The sequence below is a fragment of the Hippocampus comes genome, unplaced genomic scaffold (assembly GCF_001891065.2).
Source record: "Hippocampus comes isolate QL1 unplaced genomic scaffold, H_comes_QL1_v1.1 scaffold112, whole genome shotgun sequence".
NCBI classification, from domain to species: Eukaryota; Metazoa; Chordata; class Actinopteri; order Syngnathiformes; family Syngnathidae; genus Hippocampus; species Hippocampus comes.
The window spans coordinates 2,405,162-2,421,728 of NW_017805841.1; the positions used below are offsets into that span (position 1 = coordinate 2,405,162).

The 16,567-nt window shown below is 41.0% G+C and overlaps 1 protein-coding gene across 2 annotated transcripts in view; it reads left to right on the plus strand.

The window, feature by feature from the left end:
* sema3d (sema domain, immunoglobulin domain (Ig), short basic domain, secreted, (semaphorin) 3D) overlaps positions 1-16,150 on the plus strand; it is a 43,443-nt gene extending 27,293 nt beyond the window's left edge. For both annotated transcript variants that reach the window (XM_019888365.1, XM_019888366.1), the window contains exons 8-18: positions 1,041-1,177; positions 2,426-2,540; positions 3,382-3,451; positions 3,542-3,686; positions 4,195-4,417; positions 4,914-5,002; positions 5,231-5,272; positions 8,837-8,994; positions 10,937-11,001; positions 11,099-11,238; positions 14,049-16,150. In XM_019888365.1, coding sequence (XP_019743924.1) covers positions 1,041-1,177; positions 2,426-2,540; positions 3,382-3,451; positions 3,542-3,686; positions 4,195-4,417; positions 4,914-5,002; positions 5,231-5,272; positions 8,837-8,994; positions 10,937-11,001; positions 11,099-11,238; positions 14,049-14,468 — 1,604 coding nt within the window. In that variant the 3' untranslated portion in view covers positions 14,469-16,150. The remainder of the gene's footprint in view (positions 1-1,040; positions 1,178-2,425; positions 2,541-3,381; positions 3,452-3,541; positions 3,687-4,194; positions 4,418-4,913; positions 5,003-5,230; positions 5,273-8,836; positions 8,995-10,936; positions 11,002-11,098; positions 11,239-14,048) is intronic.
* The last annotated feature ends 417 nt before the right edge of the window (positions 16,151-16,567 follow it).

Here is a 16,567-nt window from a genome sequence, read left to right on the forward strand (position 1 = left end):
AAAATTTGATTTTCATTTCCACGTAATAATGGAACTCTGACTATAACTGAGGAGCCCCTGTGCTGTATAATATATTACCACTAGACATTTCTTTTGATGGCCATCTGTACATCGGCGCTGCCTCCATTGCCACCCAGAACCTCCTGTGTAAACATAAAAAAAAAAAAGCTCCAAACAACCTAACGTGACAACCTTAAGGTACTGCCGTTGGAAAATTATAGAATGGAAAAAAAAATCATTGCTTTTGGGCTTTACAGTGCATCGAATTTTGGACAAGAGCCAACTAAATTGTCACCAGAGCCTTCTTCACACACTTGGCGTGAACCGTAATGACTGAACTGTCTTTTGATGTACCATACGTTTCCACTTTCAAGCGTGTTCCAGCCATTGATGACTTGTGCATCGGCATTTGTCACCCGCATCTAAATCCTTGCATGTGGCCTCCACATTTCTCATCCGCTGAACTGTTGGGAGCAATAATGCCTCTTTGGCTCTCATATTGTTCGGCTAGTATAGACAGTATGTAGTGTATACATAGACAGAGTGTGCGGTGACAGGGGTGGAGAGAGCTCATCATTTGGCGATGAGTTTCTTTCCCCGCGTGCCAACGGATCATCTTTTAATCACAGAACTAACAATAACCCTCTGTTGTTGAGAGCGTTAGCAGCCATACGTTAAGCTGTTCCAGTTGGTCCGTCACTCCGACGTTGTTGGCTCAGCTTGCAGCGGTTTGAGCTCATGTTGATGTAACGTCACTGCGACACTTTGAACTTGCCTCCCCCCAAGATCATCTTCGCGCGACACGACTTGACGTCACGGTCGTCGGGAGCATACGATTCCTTACATTGAATGGACTGTCTTCTCATTTCAAACAAGAGTGATTTTTGTTTCATTTGCCTGAACAATTCACGTGCAGTAATTGTTTGCATTTTCACCAGTCATTACTCAAGAATTCATCTCTTTTTTGTTGTTGTTTTTTTGGAAACTATTACTAACTACATATTACCCTAAATAACTCCTTCCTGTCTTTGTGTCTTCAGAGGCTAAGTTCATATCGGCACACCCCATCGCAGACACCTACAATCCGGACGACGACAAAATCTACTTTTTCTTCCGGGAGGTGTCGTGGGAAGGGAACGACAAGAGCGTCCTGTCACGCGTGGCTCGCGTTTGCAAGGTGATGAGTGAGACTGGATGAGAAGGGGAGAGGGTGGTCAGCCCCAGAGAAGTGCATAGATGGGGAAAGAAAAAAAAATCCTCTCACACATGGAGAGAAGGAGCCATAACTCCTGGTGTCATCTGATAGGATAAGGATCTCTGTGTCATCCACTTTCGATGTGCTTTATCTCCCATACAAGGAGGCCTTTTCTCCAGGGGATCTTGTTTTGCAGTCCCGTGAAAGAGAGACTTGGTGCTGCTGTCAGAGGCAGTAAATCATGTTTTTAACCGTGCTTGTGCTCAGCGGGAACTCACAGAAACAAATAGAGTGCAGTGACTGAGATCCTTGTACTGTACTTTTGTTAATTGTTGATTGAGACTTTTTCTGATGTTGTGTTACTGTAGTAACCCGACTTAGTTTTTTTTTTTTTCACGACAAGCTGTCACTTTGTCCATTTTTTTTTGCTTTGTGTTGTGACGCAAAACTTGAGATATAAGCACTTTTCAGATATGCTAACTTCACAAACACATACTCACCTGCAGTTGTCTTCAAGTTTTCTGGAAAATTTCTCCTGATGATAATTGAATGCTAACTGCCCAACATTTTCCCACATAAAACACACATTTCTTCACCCCAGCAAGATTACATTTTGACAGTTTAACTTTGCTTCCTATTTAACTGAGAGTTTACAGCAACGTTGACTTAGGATGGGGAGTCCAGACAGATTCACGGCCGATAACATTCATTTCAAACCTTAGGTGCGTGCTGGATCTGGGCCAAATGGGAGCTGCCTAGCGGTTTGCTTTTAGGTCTCAATATTCTATTGCCGCATTCTTGTGGAGAGAGCTTGTGGTGTATTTATGACTCGAGATAAAGCTGCGAGGCAGGCAGGAAGGAGGTTCGTCTGGGTTACAGGCAGTGTCCGGGCTGGAACTGAAGGCCACCAAACAAATACGATTCATTCCACACAGTTTGATTTTGTAGAAACACATTTGTTGCCAAGGTTAGATTATCAGTCAGCAACCACGCCTGTTGTTTATTTATTTTTATGTTCTATGCAGTCTAACAAAACACAGCACTTCCTTGTTCCAGCCTTATCTGCTAGATATTGTTAAATGAGCAAGGATGTAATGGTAAGAGCAGCACAACAAACACAGCTCGTAAGAGGCATTCGGTATTTCATTAGTGTGTAAAGAGGCCGCACCGGAGTTTGTCCAGCTGTCTTACTGCACTTTTGTTGTAGTGATGACAACGGTTCTGTTTCAGAATGACGTGGGTGGCCTGAGGAGTCTGACCAACAAATGGACCACCTTCCTCAAAGCCAGACTTGTGTGCTCCATACCTGGACCCGACGGAGTGGACACACACTTTGATGAGCTACGTATGTCTGGCAGATTCTTTTTCTTTTGTTTTGTTTTGGTTGAAAAATACAGTATGACATTGTGATGATGCCCTTGCGGTGTTTTCAAATGCACGATTGGAAAGGGGCTCATATTGGACATATTCCCTATATCAGGAGTTTATGGAATTCACACAAAATGGCTGACTTGGTCAGGAATGGCTTTTTGAGATGTTTTCATTCGTCCTGTTGTGAGAGACAGCTCCAAGTGTGTGTCGCTCGAACTCGTGTCGGAGGCAATTTTTTTCTAAATTATCCAGCAAAAAATATGCAGTGGAGGGATTTATGGACCCCTTGAATATACACTGTACATTTTCACTTGGATAGTTTTCGGGAATGTTGAGACTTCCCAAAAGGCAAATCAGGGTAAACTGAAAGTCAATTGTTATTCTTGTATTATGGGTTCCCGTGGAAGGCGTCCATTTCGAATCTTCATCTTATATGTTAAAATGTTTGGCAAATCCGGAATTGTTGTTTTTCAAAACACTTTTTTCCACCCCCTGATGGACTCTTTGAAATTTTACGAAAACATTTAACATGTACAAACCATTTGCAGCTTTTAATTCACTGGAAACTTATTTGCATTCCTCTCAGAGCAATAAAAGCCATGCAAATTGCATTGATGCTGACTTTTTCTTATATAATCTAATACTGTGCCTCAGTGGGAAAAGGTGCGATTATATCACATGGTTATGAAAACAGTAAATTTCGGGAAGCCGCTTGTCTTAAATATAAATCAGAACCACGGTACTCAAAAGTAAATACTGTACCTGTACGTATTCATCTTTCATGGGTGAATTTACACTGTGTGTCTTTCTTTTAGAGGACATTTTTATGCTTCCTACCAGGGATCCAAAGAACCCAAAGGTCTATGCGGTCTTCGCCACCTCCAGGTTTGTTCTTTTGTCATCCCCACCTCCTGCCATATCCTTTATTGGTATTATTTTTGAAACTTGGATCTCCTGTTGTGATCCGGCCTTCAGCTCTGTTTTTCGAGGCTCGGCCGTGTGCGTGTACAGCATGGCGGATATAAGGGCCGTCTTCAACGGGCCCTACGCTCACAAGGAAGGGCCAGACCACCGCTGGGTCGAGTACGATGGGAGGATACCATATCCGCGTCCTGGAACGGTGGGTTGGTCAACACACGGAGAAGAATCGAAATAATAAAAAGATCTGGAAAAAATAATGAGAGTATAAAAAAATGGTATTTTTAATGTCTCATTTTCTCCATATCAATACTCTATAAAACAATATTTATATTTGGAAATTGGGAGTTATGTTGTCAGTCATAAGCGGCTCGTACAATGGATGAATTACACATTTATTAAACAGCTTTGTACTTCATGAAATTGCAGCCAAACAGTTCTTTTTTTATATTGTATACAACACTCACACATTTTACTCTCGACGTGGTGGATACATATTATTTTTTCAATGATTAATAGGATGAAAGAATTTACATTACTGGCATTTTCAGCTCACCATGCTTCATATGGCCAACAGAGGGAGACAAACTCCTGCCAGCTCTCTGCTTCCTTTTTTTTTTAAACACTATTACTGTTCTTATAATTTGGTACAAAATGTGACTGCGTCCAATGGTATATAACGTTGTATTCTATTGTGAATTGTTTTCTAGTGTCCCAGCAAAACGTACGACCCTCGCATCAAGACCACCAAAGATTTCCCAGACGAGGTGGTCAGCTTCATCCGGTACCACCCTCTCATGTTCCGCTCCGTCTACCCACTGAGCGGCCGCCCCGTGTTCACTCGAGTCCGAGTGGACTACACCTTGACCCAGGTTGTGGTGGACAGAGTTTTAGCCGAGGATGGCCAGTATGAAGTTCTCTTCTTGGGGACAGGTTAGTGTGTTTGTGTGTCACTTGTGCGTGTTACCGAAAGTGGCCACCAGGGGGAAGTGCAACATCAAGGAGCGTCATCCGTGTTTTTAACATGTGGACTCAGGGTTTTTGGATGCGTTTTATACAATAGTAACACTGCAATCGTAATTCTCAAACGTTTTACTCCAGTTAGTGCCTAAAAAGAAACAATCTCAAACAATGAATGCAAATGTCTTGTATTTAAATGTTAAACACCACTTAAATGTTCTCAACAATTGTACGGTAATGGAGTAACTTGAAATGTATGGACAGCAAATAGATTTTGTTTTATTAGTGTGAAAATTTTCGCTACGGTGTTTTAAAGGTGTTGTTGTTGTTTTATTTTCTTTCTTTTTTTCACAAAAAAAAGCTTGAATTTGTTGGGGCTTACTTTTGGGCAAAATGCTTGAAGCACAGTACTGGAAATTTCTTTCACAATCAAAGTGTTTGACTTTTGCTGTCTGTCTTTCTGTGACAGATGCTGGCACAGTTCTGAAGGTGGTGAGCATCACCGGAGACCAGTGGTCCACAGAGGAAGTAGTGCTTGAAGAGCTTCAAGTGTTCCAGGTCGGACGCCACACACACACACACACACACACACACACACACACACACACACACACACACACACACACACACACACACACACAAACTAAAGTTATTTCGTGAACCACTTGACATTACTACACCAGCTGTTGTGCAGATGTGCAGTGACAAAGCGTGAAAATTTATCAATTTCTTTAGAAAGTCGTCCAAAAAGGAATGTTTATGATTATATAATTATTTTTTTTACAGGTTCCCACTCCAATTCTGAGTCTTGAGATTTCTTCAAAGCAGGTTAGATCTCATTCAATTACTCCTTATATAATTGGGGTAAAAGTGTGATGGAGGGGTCGTGGGTGGTGGAGTTTCATGGAGTGGCTGGTGGGTAGCTCTCAATTGTCACTTCTGTGCTAACTTCTCAACACATTTAATCCCCAACGCAAACTTTGGGCAAAGTTAATGTCTCGCTTTGGTCATTTCCATCTGACAAGGGACCAAAAAAAAAAAAAGTGGGGTACACTCATCCCAACAATTGAGCTGAATATATTGTGCCCATTTATATGGTGGAAAAACAATTTATCAGCCTGCGTTGAGGCTGAAAAGCCACAAATATTTTTGAGAAGGTCACACGTGTTACTCTTGACAAAAGACAGTTGAGCCACGTCGTATGATGTTATGTCTTAGTTGATTCGTAGTTCTAGATCTTCAGATAAACTATTTAGAACTGAAATAGTAACATTTTTTTTGTAATGCCTTATGAACCATCGTAGAAAGGGTTCTGTCAGCCTTATGAAGTAAGGCATTTCCGTTACAGAAGTAAAAATGTTTTCCTGCTGTCTGGTTCCAGGTCTGATTTAGGAGTGTATCTTATATATGAATGACTAAGATCCTCAAGTAAACATTGCTTTAAAAATGCTCATATTATTGCGAATTACTCTTGTATTGATACCAAATGTGGACATCTGCTCAGGGCAGGGGCGGTTGTATTCTTGTCGGATGCAGGGCTTTGGGCCGCCCAAAAATCATGAAAAATCCCAAACCATTTTATTTATCACCTTTAACAGGTGTTAAACATAACTAAACCCAAAACAACACAAAGAATACCACGAGAATAACTATAATACATATTTGCTTGATTGATTTGTTTTAGCATGTTAAATAAAGTCGGACAATGTTGAAGTGGCCATTGCACCCCTCTCAAAGGAAAAAGTTTGGACAGGCCTGTTTTAAAACATTGATATGTTAAGGATTGTGTTTACATACATGTTTTGACAACATTTAGTTTTTCCCAACATCAACATTATCTGTAAAGAATAAATATAGATTTATTTTTGTTATGTCTGTGGAAGATGATGTAAGTTGATGTTAATAAAAAAATAAGAAAGGAAAAAGGTTGGTATCGGGCGAGTGTAAAACAAAGCTCAGAAGGAGAAAAAAAAGAGAGGGAGATTTCTGTCATTTGGTTTTATACGAGCTAAGGGAAAAATCTGTTGAAATGGAAATTGGATTAAAAAAAAGGCATTTTATTTTGACGCCAAATAGTGTGGTGTGATTTAGTTTTCTAGCCATGTGTGGAGCCTCTTGCAAGTAGAAAGTCAGTCAAGATGCTAAAAACTGATTTACAATTGCTCGTGTTTACACAAGTGCAGTAAAACTTGGGAGTTTATTTGGCTCTGATATTTAAAATTAACATGTCCCTTAATTTAGAGTCCTAGCTTTTTCCAGTTCTGCTGCATCCCTCTTCCGAAATTTGCAAATTCCACTCAAGGTGCTTGTTGTCTCCATTGAATTGCTAATTGTGCATGCTCAGCCCTGGGCGTGTTTGATTCTCAACAGCTCTCCACAATCATCTGGTTTTGTCTTTTGAGTCAAGAAACATTTTTATTTATTTATTTGCCATGAAAATTATTTTTATAATGGCCATCATTTTATGGAGGGAATACTTGCATACTGCCAATCCTAAAATTTTAGAGGACAGAGGAACAAAATTAGCACCCCACACATTTCAATTTCAGTTCAGAAAAACAACAAACTGTGTAATTTGAAAAAGAAAATTTGTATTTCACACAAAGATAAGCCAAAAAAAAGGAAAAATGTACCAAGCCGGACAAATGTTTCAAGCAAACAATTGCTGCATACAATCTTCACATCTCGCATTTGTCACATAACCAAGGTGAAGTCCGCCTACATTTGCCACAGGTAAATTTGCCACAGGCGTGATGTACATTCCCACACAATAGAAACTTCTGTGTGTGATTCGGGACTGGAAGGAGAGGTGCTAGTCGGTAATCGAGTCATTGAAAGAAAATTGTGCAGGACAGCTGTGCCTCTTTGATGGGTACTAAACAAAACAATGGAAAGTAATTAGGGGTGTGTCACATATTTGGTTTCTGTGGGGGGGAAACAGAGCGGAGACTAAAGTCTCCCTCTTGGGAGTATAGGGGGGAGGGGGGAATAACTGTACTTACATGAGGATTGAATGAAAATAGATCTCATATAAAAATGGGGCCTAAATCAATGTTTAAAAACAAATGCTGCTTCAAGATTAATCGCAAGTGCATTGGATGTCAAAGTTAAATACAACCAAACAGTACGTAAGCGGTGATTCTTTCACATCCCACACTTTAGGTATCACCGATGTAAAACAAAAGATCAAGTGACAGTTGTACGTTTTCAGTTAAAAACCGAAGCAAGAACCTAATAGGTAGCTGAAGGTCAAAGGCTGTTTCGGTTCATGTTTCTTGTCAGTCTACTTGAGACGTTGCCATTTTTCATCAGCGGTTGTTTTGCGGGTGCAAAACAAGTTGCTTTATTTGTTTTTTCATGCCCCTCCGACCCACTCGGTCCTGTTTAATCTCCGACTGGAAAAGCCCCCCCCCACACCCCCGTCATCATGCTTGTTCAACTTCCTCCCCTCGCTCTCTGTGAGTTTCGAGCTCTCTCGGCCCCCTCACGCCTCATTATCTCAAAGGTCAGGCGTGTCACGAGACACTTCAACCCTAATCAAAGCCGCCATTAATCTCTCGCTGCGTTTTGACCTGCACGTGTCCGACCGAGGGGGGTGAGGGTTCCAGGGGGTTGGAAGTTTCGTTGAGGAATCCCCTTACCTCTGGACAAGTTTGAGCTGATACTACACAATATGATAACTTGACAATGTTCAGCTGTATCTCTGAATTGGAACTACTGATCTCTAAAACGTGAAGAAAAAAAAATCAATCCCTGTTTCATTGCATAATCAGTTTCTGAGAAATATTTCACACCTGTGTTGCATGTCCGGCAAAAGAAAAAACCCGTTTCCCCATTAAGATTCTGAGGAGCCAGAAGTCGTTTCACTCCATGCAACACAGATGTGAAGCAGTTATCATACAATGAAATACAACTTCATCCTTTCGGGGACAGCGGTTACTACAGTGGACGGCTTATCATGTTATCAGATTACAGGGTGCATGAAAGGGTTAAATTGCTTCAAAGTGAGATGGAATGCTGGCTAGAATTTACACAACGCATTCATCATATTTTGTCTATACCTGTTAGAGAAATTCTTCCACAATTCTGATGATGGAGTTTTGGTTCCCAGCCTGTCCTTTTGGGCGTGGCTACACATTGAATAGAACTTAAACCTATGAACACATCGACTTTATGAATTATGAATCAGCAGTACTCATTTTCTGTCATTCGGAAATACTTTGATGCCTAATGTTTTCAATAATTATTTAAAAGTTTATTATTCTGTGCAGCAGAAAAACTGTCTGAGCTGTGGGGGTTGTTCCGATTTGCTTGCCTTATCCACTGTGTTGCATTTTCGCCGTAATGTAAACGTGAAGGTGTGAAATGTGTGTGTTGTGTTTGGCTATGTAGCAACAGCTGTACGTTGGGTCTAGCGAGGGTCTGGCCCAGCTCTCGCTCAGCAGATGTCACCTCTACGGCCAAGCCTGCGCCGACTGCTGCCTGGCCCGAGACCCCCACTGTGCCTGGGATGGTCACATGTGCTCCAGATACGTCCCTGCAGCCAAGAGGTGAGGACTCGATATGCCGATATTTTATTCTCAAAACAAAACAATTCTGAGGGAAAAGAAATATGGAAACACCATGTACATTTCTATTCGCCAAATCAACATTTGGATCAGATTAGAGCTGCTCGTTAGTCTGCAGTTAATCAGAAGCGATCAAACCTTGGAGAGTTGTTGCAACCAGTGGAATGACATGAATCATGGCTCCATGTCAATTCAAACAAAGGAGAGGGTTATCAAACTCCTTAAAAAAGGTAAATCATGCAATATTGCCAACGGAGAGGCGTGGCCAAGAGATTAAAGTCATCACCTACCACGGTAGCTAAATCCTAGTTCAAGATCATCCCCGGGCACATGGAACAAGACACCAGTTCCCCCAACGCTGAGGCAGAAGCCCCCTGCTCCAATGTGTGCCACTAATCGTGTGTATTTGGTGGTATGGGTCAAATGTAGAGGTAAAATTTTGTGAAGATGAAAGAAAGGGGACCCCCTCCCCCCCAAGTTGTGTCTAAAATCTGGACCAAGTACAAACAGCATGGGAAAGTTGTTAAAGGCAAGCATACTGGTAGACAAAGGAAGACTTAAACGCGTCAAAACAGCAAATTAGGCAACATGACTTGACAACAGAAAACGCAAATCAAAACAAATGGGAAACCACTGGGAGGAAACAGGAGTCAGTGTCTATGACTGAACTGTTATACACCATCTACAGCACCTGTGTCAAAGTCAAGGCCCGGGGGCCGGGTCTAGCCCGCCACATCATTTTATGTGACCCGCGAAAGCAAATCAAGCATGTCAAGTTCTGTGATGGTTGTTCAAGTCTGAACCAAATTTTCAAATTGTCATATGTAATCCACAATAACAGTCATTATTCTTGACTTCGGATTTAAAAATTAGTTATTCATCAATTTGTTGTGCGCTTAGTATGTAATATGTGGAGGTGATCAAACATTTACAATGATCAAAGAGTCATGAATAATATCGGGCTTTTCTTGACGGGATTTGGCTCCTTTTTCATAAGAATTTTCCAGAACATATAGTTGGGAGTTGTATAGAATCATCACCTTAAAGTTCAACCAACCATCCAGAGTGACATGTTATTGGCCGAGGGGGATGCTGTAATGTCTTTTTTTTCTTTTGCGGAAACAACAAGGCTCTTTGAAAGCTGATCCTCACAGCATCAGCGAGTGTGTAGTCGACAGATATATGGTGACAAAGGGCAGAAGGGGGAGGAAGAGGGAGGGCAATGAAAGTTGACGAAGGCCAGGAGAGCAACAACAAACTTGCTATGGTTTACCTCAGCACTGAGAAGCATTCGGTAAAATATTGGCGCTCATTCACAATGGACAATTATTTCTCAAGCTTTGTGGTACCTTAATTTATGGCCTGAATTTATTCCAAGACCAAGCTCCTAACTTACATTACTTATATTGTGTCACACCAATTTTTCCATTTAAATTAATCGAAAAGTCATAAATCCAACCCAGACCCTGAAAAAACAGCACCATTTTAAGATGGATTAAAAGTAAAATATTACTACAAAAAAAAATGTAACATGTTTTTTTTAGGTGCAATTAAGCCAAAAGTAAATCAGATCAGTAGCTTGGACTCCAGCTCTGTTTTCCACATCTGCTCCAAGCTCCTTATGAGTGTTTTCATTTTGTTTGTTCCATTCAACACAATTCTGAAAGTATGTTATTGAGTATGGCTGTCTTTTTTTTTTTTTTTTTTTTTGTCACACTTCACTTCAATCACTGACTGAACAAACATGCGCTCCACGCTCCTTACGAATGTATTAATTTTATATTTTGCCAATTGGCTACTTCACCTGTTCAATAAATGTCCGAAAGTGCTTCGACAACTCTGGCTACCGCATCCACACATCCACAGGAGTAATTTAATTTATTATCATAATTATTTTTTAATGGCGTTTTTGTTTTTTGCCTAGGAGAGCCAGACGACAGGACATCAAGCATGGGGACCCCGCCAGCCAGTGTTGGGATACAGAGGACAGTATGTGGACGATACTATGTGGAATTTCTTCGCTGTGATTTGATTTTGTTGAGTTGTTTTAGAACACAACATCCCTTTGGTTTTCGTTTTCTTTCAGGTCTTGGCGTGGGTCGGGTGGAGGAGCGAGTTCTCTTTGGTGTGCAGAGTAACTCGACGTTCCTCGAGTGCATCCCCAAATCTCAGCAGGCCCGGATTCACTGGTTTGTTCGCAGGACTGGATCAGAACACAGGGAGCAGGTCAGTCTGAAATTCAAACTTTTGACTAGACTCTCTCTGAGGTGGCCTACTTAGAGCGCAGACCTTCACAGAATAGATTCATGCTTTGGAGCATCCAAAAACGTTCTCTCTCATTTTAGTTGAAGTTTTGTATCTGACTTATTGGAGGTCAGATTCCAGATTGCCAACACAAATCACATTACAGCAGATTCTACAGGAAGATTAAAGGAGCGCTTCGACTCAGGACACCAATCACTTCTCAAACAGATGAACGGACAACTCCCAGTCGACCGCTACGTCGTAAAAAGTAATAAAAAGAGCGAAGAGAAACCCACAACTTCCTGAAATTGAGTCGTCAATGATTTTCATGAGCGTCTTGAGCTTTGGAAGTGTCGAGCCGCAAGGACAGAAGAAAAGTACATCTGCACTTTATCATTCCATAATAGCCATTATTCGTCCGAATTGCTTTGTCATTTAGTGGCCATTGTCTTCTCAGTATCAGGTAGTCATACATCAGTTTGGAACTTCAGAGGAGATTTGCGAGTGGAGCGATTGAGTGTATCTAAGGCGGAGAGAGTTCAGGGTAACAGGGAAAATTTTATACTTAAAAAAAAAAAAAAAGAAATCATACGTTCATATTGGTAAAGACTGTTTAAATCTTAAGATCGTGTCATGAAATACTTTTTCTCGAGTATTTTTTTTATTGTTTCATACTTTTTTTGTATTTGTATATTTCAGAACTTAATGTGTTCAAAAGCTGTGCTACAAACTTTACTTTTAAAACGCAGCTTGAAGAATCTGAATATGAGTCCTTTTAGTTCGGTGTGTAATGTTGAAATGTTTTTTTTCTTCTGTTTACCTGTCTAATTGAATGTTGTTTTTCTTATTAAGAAACACATAATGGACATGTTCACATTTTTGAGGGGCTTAAATGTATTACAGTGGACCCCTGCATGCTCGCATTTATGTACCCATGAATTTGCATACTTGCTGAATTTTTTTTCCCTCCAATTAAAAAAAAAAATCCACATCTTCTTTTATGTTGTTGGGCATTTTTTTTGCCTCTAACACTGCCCCCAACCATTACCCTGTAATTGTGGGGGGTTACATTTGTTTGTTTTTCCCCAGTGAATTTTAATGGCCGTCAATAGTATCAGAGCGATTTATGCGGGTTTGACTACTTTCAAGGGCAACCAATATTTGGCATGCATCTCAATTACGAGCATGCTCATGGAACAAATTGAACTTGTAAATCAAGGCACCACTGTCCCAAGTTCGCCATGCTTTCAGGGGTGAAGGTTAACCCACAGGTGCAGAGGCCATGAACACCGCCGGCCATCTTTCATTTGTGTTTTCCCCTTCACAGCAGAAAGCCGAGCGTTTGCGCATTGCATGCCGGCGTGTGTGCATGTTCCTTTATTATTCCCCGACACAGCGGAAATCATAACAAAGCGATTCCCACAGTCAGACATGTGTTAGACGCAAGCCTGGACACAATGGGGTGTTTTTTGTGTGTGTGTGCTGCTCCTCCACATTGAGACGGGCCAAATGAGGTGGCTCGGTCATCTTGTCAGCATGTCACTTGGACGCCTCCCTGGTGAGGTATTCCGGGCATGTCAAAATAACAAATAACACTCCACATAGTCCGCAAGGCTGTATTTAACAAAGGGTCTTATAACCTTTAACAGAAAATTGTGACAGAGCAGTTTTTCAAAATGTTTATAATATATAAACAATGTGTCATTTCTTGAAGGATGGTTGTGATCTTTATTTACTGTCGTCCTTGGAAGATATAGTTTGGACACCCCATGCATGTACTGATGTTAACTCGGGTTTTAATGTTGTGTCTATTTTGCTTCCTCCTCCACGTGTTGCACTCAACCACAATCACTTAACTCGTTATTGTTTGCCTCCTGATGCCTTGTGCGAGAACCACAACTGACCAATCAAGTCTCACTGATCGTAAAAAGCCCGCCACAAACAATGTGAGCGGAACTGTTTCCGCGCTTACGGCTTTACAGAGTGGAATGTTGGCCCATTACAACAAGGAAGACGCGGATCGTGTCGTATTTTACGTTTAGATGAAACAAAGCCCTTGTAGAGGTATTATGGACATACTGTATGACTTTTCAATTGCTTGTTTAGCGCTACATCGCACTTCATCGTTCATGCTCCCATAATATCGTAGATTTTAAAGCAAACGTCGATGGGCTTTTATAGTAGACAGGCAAGTCCGACTTAAGAGTTGCATGTCTGCAGCATAATTAAGAGCAAGAATCAGAGGCCCCAAAAAAAAATCACCAACCCCCAATCTTCAGTAACAACAGCCGCTGTTACTGGAGATTGGGAGTTGGTGAGCACCGTGAAAAAAAATGCCGATGAGTAATGCCGTATGCTCTTTTATGCACATGTCTTGCTGCTCTGTGTGTGTTAAACAAGCAGTTGTTTCAAGGTTTAAAACAAGGGTAACATCTTTACTCATTTCTGTGAGACTGTCAAGCCGTGTATCATTTGTTGATTCGTTTTTCAAAACAAACAAAACGGGAAGTAAAACAAAAAACAAAAGAATCACTCCTTTTGTCAATATTCCTTCCCAAAACCAAATTGACAGAACACACCATGACTTTTTTTGCAATTTAGATCTATGAGGTAGTCGAAAACGTAGTCTACTTTTTCTCACCTAAATTGCGAGATGCGCCAGGGGGCCAATTTCGAGGGGAGAAACCCAATGGGTGCATCATGTTAAAGTGGCTTACACTGACAATCGTCTTGGAAATTTTCTATACCAATTCATCGCAAAGCTTAAACATGACGTCCTCTTTTTCTCACAGGTCAGGCCGGATGACCGCATCATACAAACGGACCGAGGCCTCCTGATTCGCTCCGTGCACACGTCAGACGTCGGCGTGTACGAGTGCGAAGCTCAGGAACACACTCACTTCGCCCACACACTCCGCCGGCTCACGCTGCAGCTCCTTCCACAAGACCAACTGGACCGAAAGACCAAGGCTGGCGAGGACCTGATGACGGAACTAGGACATGGCCGCCGTTTCAAAGACTACCTGAGGCTCATGAGCTCCCCTGTGGGCTCCCTGGAAGAGTACTGCGACTCTCTCTGGCTTGAGAAGAGGCCGTTGAAGGCCCGCGGCCGAACCTTGGGAGTCGGCAAGTGGAAGCACATGCAGGATATAAAGAAGAGTAGAAATAGGAGGCACCACAGAGAGAAGGAAAGAAAGACTGACAAACTGTAGTGCACAGTGGACAACGGAGAAGACTGTTCAAATGGCAGGACACATCAGTCTACAGGCGAAAAAACGGAAAAATCCACAGTTCACTGCATGTTTAGCAGGCAGATTTTTTTAATACTCTATTTTCAAGGCTCTGGTGTAGAATGCTCCAAAAATCAGAGTCAGACCAATTGATCATGCAATTAAATGTAATTTATACAAATGTTGAGAGTCCCCAAAATTGGTACTTAAGTTTGAACATTTGTCATTTCATTCGCTGGGCAACCTTCCACAAAAGAAAATAAGCCGCATGGTTTGAACAGGGACGAAAATAGCACCATTTTGTGGACACACCTATGCGCCAGTACTAGGTGTCCTCAGTTTATGACAGAATTTCTTTCCGACAGTGACAACACAACCCAAAATTGCATGTTAAGTTGAAGGAGTTATCATTTGAGTCGCGAGACAACTTTGTAGAAAATGGCGCACGGTTTTGCTGCATCCTTTGAATGGAGTAAAAAAGTAGCGCCAGGTGATGGATGGAGTTGAAAGCAAGTAAAGAAATGCCTTGGTTTAAGACACATTTCCTGAAATGCCAGAAAATACGAAGGAAATTGTGCTGTCCCAAGTTCTTTAGCTAAGTTCCTTTTTTTAGTGATACTTTAAACATCATCTTGTTCTAACTGAGCCACCATGCCTCTGCTGGTCGCAGGAGAGTCGTGCAAGAAAATCAACATCGCAGCTGACAATTTCCTCATCGATTGCTTCATCCATCCCTTTTTTTCATTCAGAGACGTTAAACTATTGTCAAATTAGTCATCATGAGAAAACTGTTTCCTCTTGGAGATAAAAATGCATTCATGTTGAATGACTGTAAATAATTTCTATAACTTGTACAGGATATACAGGCGCATCTCAAAACAGTGAACCTCCACCACTCTGCTGAGAATAAAGAGAGTCAGCGGGTCATTGAAACTCACACAAAAAGATGTGTGATTGCCAAAAGTTGATAAAACACTTTTTCTGTTAGACAAAGCCACATGCTGACAAAATGAAGCTCCTCTCTTCAGCTCAACAGAGGTGCTTGAGAACGATATTTATTATTAGAGACATGGTTTAGGACTGAGCACAAAAAAAAAGGTCAATAGGCAAGTCAGCAAATAATGGCAGTTAGGTTCTCCCCAAAAATGAGCAAAAAGGTGAATTTGCCAGTGGAGAACGACGACTATTGGGGTTCACTGTAAATTAGAATAAAGTAGATCAATTTATGTATTCCAGTACAGTAGTTTAAGTCAAACATCCTTTTCAGAAGGCCAATTCATTCCTAATTTCCATTTTAAAAATACCGTTCATATTTTGAGATGGTTACATTTTTGTTCTTTAGTTGTCAGCTCTAAATACAAAAATAAATTTGAAAAAATAAGCATGAACTATTCCTCTTGTGAATTTACAATTTATATATGAGTTCCATTTTTTTGAAATTGAACTGTTAAAATTATTAGGAATACATTGTGATGCTTCTACAATATTCTAATTTCTTGAGATGCACCTGTGCAACATGTCCAGCGTAGTCTGATTCGTGCTTTTATAATAAACCCATCGGCTGTGATGTCAAGGGCAGCCAATATTATATTTTTGTACTTTCAGATCTTTTGGTTTTGTTGAAACTATTTAAATAAACATGTCTTGCGTGCCTAAAACCTGAACATCCTTGTCGTCTGCAAATAAATGTAAGAGGTGTACACTTTCTAGTACACAGTGACTTGAGATTTAGTGGGTTGGCCTTTATCCAGGTGACCTGATTTAGCAATGCAGGTCCCCGCCGGACACAGTACATCGGGGTGATTCAGGACCAGCTGCTTTCTTGTTTACTCGGAAAAAAAATAAAAACAGATAAAAAAGGAGAGAAAAGTTTCTGTGTATGTAAAAGCATGTGATCACACTTGAGGCTTCTTAGAATAAACTGACAAGCATCTTCACGAGTTATAGTCTTATGCAAACCTCAATAGTGTCGCATTTTGTAGTTACTAGTCAAAGTGATTTGGATGATGAAAACCTCAAGGCCTTCTTTGTGAATAAAGGAAGTCTTAAAATGGGGCTTGATGAAGAATATTTCAGTGATC